This window comes from Eubalaena glacialis, chromosome 1 (assembly GCF_028564815.1).
Source record: "Eubalaena glacialis isolate mEubGla1 chromosome 1, mEubGla1.1.hap2.+ XY, whole genome shotgun sequence".
Classification (NCBI taxonomy): Eukaryota; Metazoa; Chordata; class Mammalia; order Artiodactyla; family Balaenidae; genus Eubalaena; species Eubalaena glacialis.
The window spans coordinates 1,186,452-1,195,947 of record NC_083716.1 but is presented as its reverse complement, the minus strand read 5'-3'; the positions used below and the strand labels follow the sequence as shown (position 1 = coordinate 1,195,947).

Here is a 9,496-nt window from a genome sequence, read left to right as displayed (position 1 = left end):
AGGGGCGGAGAGCCCTTGGCAGAGAGCGGTGGGGCTGAGCCCTGGTGAATGCAGCCCCCATGCTGATCCAGGCCCACGCTGGGCAGACGGGGTGGTCACAAGGGCCCTGTCCAGTGGGTGCCCGTGGTGTCCTTCTCAGACGGCCCCACTGCAGCCCCTCAGGCCTGCACTCCCACTGGCCAATCACAGGCCTCCTCGGACGAGAGCACAGCCCTGGCACGAGCCAGCTGAAGCCCCCGGCATCCCCGAGGTGGAGGGCTCCGCAGTGCTGGCCGAGACCTCACCACTCCCAAGGCCTCTGTCTCCCCTCCGTCCGCCCTTTCTGTCTCCCAGGGTGGCAGGAAGGACGTGGAAGCATGTGTTACATACATAGCACCCGTGAGACTGTATGTAATCATTGCAGCTGGTGCTTTGTGGGTGTGGGGGTGTGTGCGGCGAAGCCACGGGGCGCAGAGAAGCACGTAACAGGGACCAGGGGACCCCGGAGCTGCCTGGCACACGTGGCCTCCAGGTCACGGGAGCCCCGTCTCCCTCTGCTGTGGGCAGTGGTGCCCATGGGGAAGTGTGGTGGCTCCATCTACCAAAGTGCTCACTATCCAAAGGCTCAAAGCGGATGCGTTCAGTACAAATAGGATGCGGGGCAGAGGGGGAGACCCCCGTGCTGGTCCCCGGGAGTCGCCCTGAAAAGTGCCCCCGGAGGACGAGCATGGCCCGGGCAGAAGGAGGGGCCCTGGACGCTCTGCCCCGGGTGTGGGCGAGTGGGACCCCTCACGTGCTCCCAGCGGGCTCTGGGGAGATTTACTTTGTCCACACTCATTTCCATAAATAATGAGGTCAAGACACTTACCGTATTTGTGTCCAAATGGATGTTGGAGAAAACTGTGAACTTGCCTTTAGGGAGCTGCCAGGCTGGGGCTGAAGATCCATTGCTGCGTCGAAAGCTCTCGGTGCTGGGAGGCCAGGGCCGGGATGGAGGCCGCTCAGCCCCTGGGGGTCTGAGCCAGCCAGAGCTGACGCCATCTGCATCGAGCCCTCGGGAGAAAATAAAGGTGGCCTGTGCTCTGGACCAGCCAGAGGCTGGGTGGGCGGTGCAGGGGCCTGGCTGAGGGGGCGGGGCGCGGAGGGCCCCTCTGCTGCCGTCCCGTGGGGCGCCCCACCTCCGGCGTCTCCCTCAATATTACCCTGCCCTCGGTTACCTGTTAGACGGCTGCGGATGCTGCCTCTCTATCCAGGAAAGGCCTGCAGAGTTTCATTTAAAAATAAGTAAAGAATGACAAGCCCATTTTCAGAAAACATCGAGTAAATAGCAGCTGGGGAGGAACGCAGCTGGTGAATCGCACAGGCGCTGGGAATTCACTGCGATCTGTGGCAGGACATGGGGAGGCGGGAGGGTAGGGCCGGGGGGCTGAGTCCTGGCACAGTTGCTCGTGAGACGGCGTGGAGAACAGGCTGGAGAGGGTCACGGGGGGGACGTAGGGAGGGTGGGGCTTGGTCCAGGGGAGTCGCTGTGAGACCGGGCCTGGGGACACTGCAGGGCAACCATGGGGCCAGGTCCCTACTCACAGAAGAGCTCCTGGCCAGTGGGTCCCAGTGGTCCCCCAGGACCTCCCAGACCAGGGCCTCCCAGACCAGGCCTTGAAGAGCCTCATCAGGTGGACGGGACCCGCTGTGCACCTCAGCACGGGTGTCTAAAGCACAGGATGGAGGCCTTGGGGGACACTGGGGGCACTCTTGTATCTCTGTGTGCAGGTGAGGAAACTGAGGCACGGGGTGTCGCAGGGAATGAGTGCAGAGCAGGACTCAGCCTGCCTCTGCTTTTTCATCCAGGCAAAGTTGGTGGAGGCACCCATTTCCCACACTTGCACTGGCGCTAGGACACAGGAGGAGGGAGGGGCAGCCCCAGGCCTGGGGGCAGCGGATTCGGGCATGGGGCTGGGTGATGGATGAGCCGGCCCGGGGCGGGGCGCCGGCGCCCAGGGTGGTCCAGGGCACGTGCTCACCCGCTGAGGTGGCTCGGGCACCTGGGCTGAGGGTGTGACCCCTTCCGAGGTGAAGTTTATAGGCCCCGTGGAGGGGCCCAGCGGTCCCAGCCGCCAATCCCTTTGGTGTTTCTAACCCACTGTTACCATCAGGCTGCCACACACCCTTGTATGAAAGGCGGGCCTTAACTTTGGGTCCCCGATGTCTTATTCCAAAGGGGCAAAGAGCAAACATTTATTAAGCGCTGGTTACATGTGAGGCGGGGGACTTGCTCTTGCTTTGGGGGGGGTCCCCGTCAGGGGTGCTGTGCAGAGCGCAGAAGGCCCCTGCGGTCCGGGGCTGTGACCTGGCGGGCAGTCAGGCCGGCACCCTCAGGGCAGTGCGGAGCCAGCCGTGACCCTGCCAACCCTGCCCGCGGCCCCGAGCTCAGGCCGGCCGCAGCCTGCTCACCAGGTGTGCTTTCCCTCCAGGTGAGTGAGAAAATGTAGCGGAGCCCCAGCTCAGCGTGCACAGCCCAGCCCGGACGAGCGGCCCGCCCCGAGCGCCCCTCGGGCCAGCCTCACCATGTCCAAGAAGGGCGCGGGCGGCCGAAGCAAGGGGGACAAGGCAGAGGTCCTCGCAGCGCTGCAGGCCGCCAACGAGGAGCTGCGGGCCAAGCTCACCGACATCCAGATCGAGCTGCAGCAGGAGAAGAGCAAGGTGGGCCCCCCGTGCCCCCCACCGCCTCTCCACGCCTTCCTGGGCCCCCAGGGTCTGCCCAGAGCGGGGTGGAGCCAGGTCTCTGCAGATGTGCCAGCCCAGGGGGTCCCCGGGTCCCAGCGGCTCTCAAGGCAGCTCCGGAGCACAGACAGCTCTGGGGAGGAGGCTCCAGACCCACAGGGGAGCGTGCGGACATGGGCCTGACCCGGTGGGAGCAGCCCTGGTCCTCAGCGTGTGGGTCGAGGGGCCTTGTCCAACCACACCATCCCTGGAACGGTGCTGCTTCCCCCTGAACCGTTCACAGTGGAATTTAACCCAAATATAACAGCCCCAAAGCAAACAGCCAGGCCCCGGGCTCAAGGCTTCCAGGTGTTGGGAGGCGGCTCTCCTAACCGACCCACTTGGAAACGTGGGTCCCAGACCCCAGGGGGCCCTACCTGGGCAGCCCTGTGATGACCCCCTGCCCCGACACCCAGCCCTCGGGGGTCCTTGCAGCTTGCAGGGAAGGCTGGGCTTGTGCTGCGGCTGAGGGGGTCCTGGTCAGAGGATGCCCTCCCCGCTCAGTGCCAGGCCAGGCCCGGGGGGCCGTCCCCTGACCCACACTTCCCTCCCTGTCTGTCACCTCTGTCCTCTCCTCGCTCCCCACCCAGGAGCCACTAGGAAGTACATGGGCTCTTGGGAAGGAGATGCAAAGAAGAGAAAATCTGGGGAGAGGGAGGCGTGGGGAGGGGAGAACGCCAGGGCAGGCTTCTCTCCCAGAGGGTTTGAAAGGTCCCTGGCTGTGGTCTGGCTGGCACAACGGACCTCCAGCCTTGCCCTCCTGGGAGGCCTGGTCGGGGAGGGAGTCACGGGAGGTGGGGGCCAGCTGCTTCGCAACCTCCTGGTTAAATCACAAGAGGAATGGTATTTTGTGACGTGATGATTATATGGAATTCAGATTTCACTGTCAGTAGATAAGTCGTTAGGACTCAGCCCCGCCCGTTCATTTACACATCGTCTGCAGCTTAGTAACAGCAGCGCCAGCTGAGCCACAAGGCCTGAAATACTTAGCGCGTGGCCCTTTACAGAAAAAGCGTGCCGGCCGGTCCTGGTCACCTCCCTCCCTCCTAGGTCCCCTGCTCTGTGAAAGGGGGCAGAGACAGCTCCGGGCACAGGGCCTCCAGCACGGACACTAGAAGGCGGCTGTCACAGTGACCACGTGGCCGCTCCCGTGGCCAGGCCACCTCGCTGGGCCTGCAGGAGAGTCAGAGCCTGCTGAGCGCCCACGGTGAGGACCCAGGGAGTTGGGGAGCATCAGTGCAGCACCTGCTCTGTGCCAGGTGGTCGCAGAGCCAGCAAGGACAGCCCAAGGGGCCCCGACACGCTGCCTGGCTGGAGCACGGGGCGAAGGCACAAACATCAGTGGCCTGAGACAGAGAGTTGTCCCCGGACGCAGAGAGCATGTGTTCCGTGCCCTAGAGGCTCGTGGGCGCTCCAAGCATCTTGTCCTGACCAGACTGTAGGGGCTGCGAGGCCAAGCCTGGGACATCACTCTGGCCCTCCCCCTCCCCCGTTTGCAGATGAAAGAGAAGAGGGGCTGACTTGTTAGGAACCTAATGATAATGAAACCCTTTGTTTTATTGGGTAAAAATATAATAGCAATTGTCTTTTCAATGCAAAGAAACGCCACGTGATAGAAATCACTAAGTGATAGTACTTTTGCCCGAATCTCCAGATTCTGTCTACCATTTACAGCAGCAACATACATATTCCATGTGCAGCTTTATCAAAACCCATCCGTCCTGCGGCAGCCCAAGGGGGCGTGTGCCGGCCCCTGGCTGGCCAACAGGCTGAGTCTGGCCGGGTCGGAGCTCGCAGCTTACCCTGGTGGCAGACAAGAGCCCTGGGCCTGGTGTCAGAGGCCCTGTTATTTATGCAAGGTGTACTTACTGTCTTTTGAGAAGATGATATAACCTCTTGGTTCAAAACTCCAAAGGAAGAGAAGAAAAGGCCGAGCATCAGGGAGCCTCTCTTCTTCGAGTCCACACCCCAGGTCACCTCCCAGAGGGGTTCAAGTTACAGTTTCTTGAATGCACCTGCGTGTCTCTTTTTAAAGCATAAATGACACACGGTTCTGAGTCCCTTTTTCTTCTCCCCTTCACCGTGTGTCTGGGAGGCTGGAGCTCTCGAGGGTTCCTTCATCCCACTCACATGGTCCAGCACATGCGGCAGCCCTGTGGTGAACACCCCTGTCTGCGTGTCCTGGACCACACGTGCAAGAGCGTGTGTGATTGCAGTGTGACAGTGACTACAGCAGGGCCCATGAGAGTGCAGAGGGCCCTTCAGGGAGGTGGACACAGACGGAAGCTCCAGGACTCAGATCCACGTCGAATCCACGCTGGGCTGGGTTTGCTGCCCGAATGCAGGCTGCTCTGGCCGCACCAGCCTGTCAGCGTTCCTTCCTACAGGCACCCTCGTTGCCCCGGCTAGAAAAGGACTCTGATATCTTTTTACCTCTGCCTGTGGTTCTTTCTAGTTAAGGCCCCTTAGGCTGTGGTTTCCAGACTTCACTGTGCATCAGAGTTTCCTGTGACTCTTGTTGAAAACACAAGACCCTAAAAGACAACCTCCTAAATGGAAGAAAATATTTGCAAATGTTATGAGCAATAAGGGGTTAATACCCAAAATATATAAACAGCTTGTACAACTCAACATCAAAAAAACACACAACCTGATTTTAAAATGTGCAGAAGAACTGAATCGACGTTTTTCTACAGAGGAAGTGCAGATGGCCAGCAAGCATATGAAAAGATGCTCAACATCACTAATCCTAAGGGAAATCAAATACAAACCACAGTGAGATATCACCTTACACCTGTCAGAATGGCCATCATCGAAAAGAACACAAATAACAAATGTTGGTGAGGATGTGGAGCAAAGGGAGCCCTTGTGCACTGTTGGTACGAAAGCAAATTGGTGCAGCCACTACGGAAAACAGTACTGATGTTTCTCAAAAAACTAGAAATAGAACTACCATATGACCCAGCATTTCCACTCCTGGGTATATATCTGAAAAAAAAACAAACCAAAAACACTAATTTGAAAAGACACATGCACCCCAATGTTCATAGCAGCATTATTTACAATTTCCAAGGTATGGAAGAAACCTAAGTGTCTGTCAACAGACGAATGAATAAAGAAGATGTGGTACATATATGCACAATGGAATATTACTCAGCCATAAAAAAGAATGAAATTTTTCCATTTGCAGCAACATGGATAGACTTGGAAGGCATTATGCTAAGTGAAATAAGCCAGACAGAGAAAGACGAATACCATTTCACCTTGCTTATATGTGAAGTCTAAAAAATACAACAAACTAGTGAATATAACGAAAAAGAAGCAGACTTTCAGATGAAGAGAACAAACTAGTGGTTACCAGTAGGGAGAGGGCAAAGGGGAGGGTCAAGATAGGGGTAGGAGATTAAGAAGTACAAACTATTATGTATAACATAAATAAACTGCAAGGATATATTGTACAGCACAGGGAATATAGTCAATATTTTATAACTATTAATGGAATATAACCTTTAAAAATTGCAAATCACTGTATTGTACACCTGTAACTTAGATAATACTGTACAGCAACCATACTTTAATTAAAAAAGAAGAGAGGAAAAACCCCACAGGCCCATGGCCTCACCTTCTGCAGAATTGAGCCCTCCGAGCCCCGGCTGCTCTGAAGCCTCCGCTTTGGGCTTCGCTGCTGAGAGCTACGTCCCCCCAGGTGTAGCCATCAGTCCACCGGGTCCTGCTGCCACCCCTCTCCTCTCCCCACCCTTCTGCCCCTCCTTCCCCCGCCTCCTGGCTGAGCTGGGGTGTGGGGTGGAGGGAACAGTGCCCCAGGGGCCGAGGGGGGACGTGCCATCCCAGGGAGCGCTGGCTTTCCTGCAGAAAGTCACACCCAGGTGGTGTAGTAGGTGATGACCCCTCATTTCTTTGCTCAGCCTCCAGGGCCTGTGGCTGGCCCAGAGCAGGTGTGGGGGGCAGTGGAAAGGAGCAGGAGGGGTACAGGTAGACCAGGAACGCAGGCCCGGCCACGAGACCTGAGGACATTCTCTGAGCCCCCGCATCATTACATGCCCCCGCCCGGCCTCCTGGCTCCCGCTGGTGCCTCCCAGCCAGACCTGCTCGTTCCCAGCCAAACAGCATTTAGAACATTCTAGATTTTTTTAAATTTTTATTTATTTATTTATTTTTGGCTGTGTTGGCTCTTCACTGCTGCGCACGGGTTTCTCATTGCAGCGGCTTCTCTTGTTGCGGAGCACAGGCTTTAGGCGCGTGGGCTTCAGTAGTTGTGACTCAAGGCTTCAGTAGTTGTGGCACGCGGGCTCAGTAGTTGTGGCTTGCGGGCTCTAGAGCGCAGGCTCAGTAGTTGTGGCGCACGGGTTTAGTTGCTCCACAGCATGTGGGATCTTCCCGGACCAGGGCTCGAACCCGTGTCCCCTGCGTTGGCAGGCGGATTCTCAACCACTGCGCCACCAGGCGGGTCCCAACATTCTAGATTTTAAAAAGTGTGTGTGTGTGTGTGTGTGTGTGCGTGCATGTGTGTGTACAGGTACCTGCCACCCGGCATTAGCACATGCTGTCATTTTGGATTTGAAGATGAATGAGCCGGAAGTTGGCAGACCCTCTGCCTGCCCTTATTTCCCCCGCACGGTCCTGGGTCCGAGCCCAGCCTCGCCCCACACCCACCAGGAGGCCTGGGCCTCCCTGAGACCTAGAGCAATGGCTCTGGTCCCACGGGGCAGCCGTCATGAGGATGTGGGCTCAGACGTGGGCTCAGCTCACGTGAGGTGCTCAGTGGCCCCTGACACGGCACCCAGGGTGGGGGTCCTCGGTTTCCATCACTCCATCCCCCCAGTGGGCGGTGAGCTGGGAGCAGCGCCTGGTTTCCTTCCCAGCGCAGGGCGTACACGGCGTGGGAACTGCCTGCCGTGTTTCCTCTTCGGTTCTTGCCTGCGTTTCCCTCCTCTCCCTACCATCAGTCCAGTAGATAGAAGATGCGTCTGTGTTATCCTTGGAGTCTCTCCCGGGAGGGCGTCTCCTGCTGTGGCCGCGAGCAGGGCTGCACCAGGACCACAGGCAGCTCCCAGGGAATCTCCTCGGTTCTGTCTGCTCAGCCTAGAGACGGACGCTTTACCCCAAACACGCGGTGGGTGGGTGGTGCCTACGCCCTGGCCAAGTGGGGAATAAGATGCGAATTTGATCTTTACGGCAAATGCTAACGACGTCTGCCCTCGCCATCCTTCTGAAGTCTTCGCATGTGTTAACGTCATTGTTACAACCGCAGGACAGATGTGTGCGGCCAGCTCCGTGGACTTGGAGCCTTCCATCCAGTTTCCAACACATTCCGGATGCTCCTGCAGCACCCAAGGAGGAGGGCCTGGCTCTGGACCTCACGATGGAAGTGGGTGGACGGCCGGAGGGACCCTTCCCCGGCCCCCAAGGGCCTGGACAGAACAAGGGTGGAGGCTCTCATGCCCCAGGGGTGGTGAAGGCGGCCTCAGGACCGGGCGCCAGCTCCCTCCTCTTCCTTATTAGGGACTCAACACCTCGTCTTGCAGGTTGCGGTTTCCAGGGTCAAGAAGGTCCCTATGGAGCACGGAGAGAGGCCAATGTACGTGGCAGCCGCGGGCTAAGCGTTGCGGATTTCAGGCCCATGGTTAGTTCATCACCGAGGAGGACGTGCAGGAATTGAGACTCGACAGCAAAGAATGAAATAATTTAAATAAAAACAGGCCTCTCCTGCTGCCAGGGTGCTGGAGATAAGTGGGACCAACTCGGATGGAGACCCTTCTGAACAGAGGGAAGAGCTTAGCAGGGAGAAGCTCCAAGGGAAAGGCCTCTCGGAAGCCCCGTCCAAGTTAACTCCACGTTGTCTTAAAGAGGGGGAAGTACTGGGATCCTTGAAGCGGAAAGAAGAAAGAATCATAGCGACACGACGCCCCCGTGTCTCCGTCACAGGCTCAAGGAGGCTCCGGCTCTAGGCTGGTCACAGAGCAGCCCCCGCTGCCTGCACCCCTGGGTCCCTCCCACAAGCCGTGCCCCCAGCTTGGCCTGGAACCATGTGTGAGGAACAGAGCAGACACACCCAAGCGTTACACCTGCTGTTACGAAACACACTAGTCCTAACTGGGAGGAGGGGACCCCATGGGGGGAACCCTGTGCTGAAGTCCAGCCACCCCCCAGCTCCAGGCCATGGACGGCCACTCAGGAAGGACTTACTGAGCACCCTGCCCGCAGGACAACGTCCAGGTGGAGGAAGACATGTAAGAAACAGGAACTGGGCAGCCGGGCAGGGTACAGCCTACAAGCCGACATGCTGGGCGGTGGTGTGGTCACTCTGCTCAGCAGTCAGGGAGGGCTTCCTGGAAGAGGTGGCCTTAAACCAGCCAGGACAGGGAAAGTGAGGAAGTGAAGGTGGGAACAAGGGGGGCTCCCGTAACGCAACCGGCGGCCAGGAAGCGCGGCAGGAGAGGTGGCCCAGGGGTCAGGCCACAGAGGGCCATGCAGGTGGGAAGGGCCTAAAAATGTACCGTCTGGACCAGGACATTGGAGAGAGACCGAGACCCACAGGGGACCATGAACTTGGTTGACAGCTGCCTTCAGACTAGGTATGTCCTGGTCACCAGGTCAGCATATTTGTTACCGTTAAGTCATGCGAAAAAAGCATGAAGGTCATTGTCTTTCCAAAGCTAGTGAGGTGGGTGATGTAGATGCCAGCGTGTTGCCTGTTTCACAATGAGGAGGGGTACAGCGGGGAAGCCGAGAGGGG

The 9,496-nt window shown here is 58.0% G+C and overlaps 1 protein-coding gene across 19 annotated transcripts in view; it reads left to right on the top strand.

Annotated features, from left to right (window-relative positions):
• The first annotated feature begins 2,544 nt into the window (after positions 1-2,544).
• The window catches only part of JAKMIP3 (Janus kinase and microtubule interacting protein 3), a 50,379-nt gene continuing 43,427 nt past the window's right edge, over positions 2,545-9,496 (top strand). For all 19 annotated transcript variants that reach the window (XM_061191796.1, XM_061191828.1, XM_061191801.1 and 16 more), the window contains exon 1: positions 2,545-2,679. In XM_061191796.1, coding sequence (XP_061047779.1) covers positions 2,545-2,679 — 135 coding nt within the window. The remainder of the gene's footprint in view (positions 2,680-9,496) is intronic.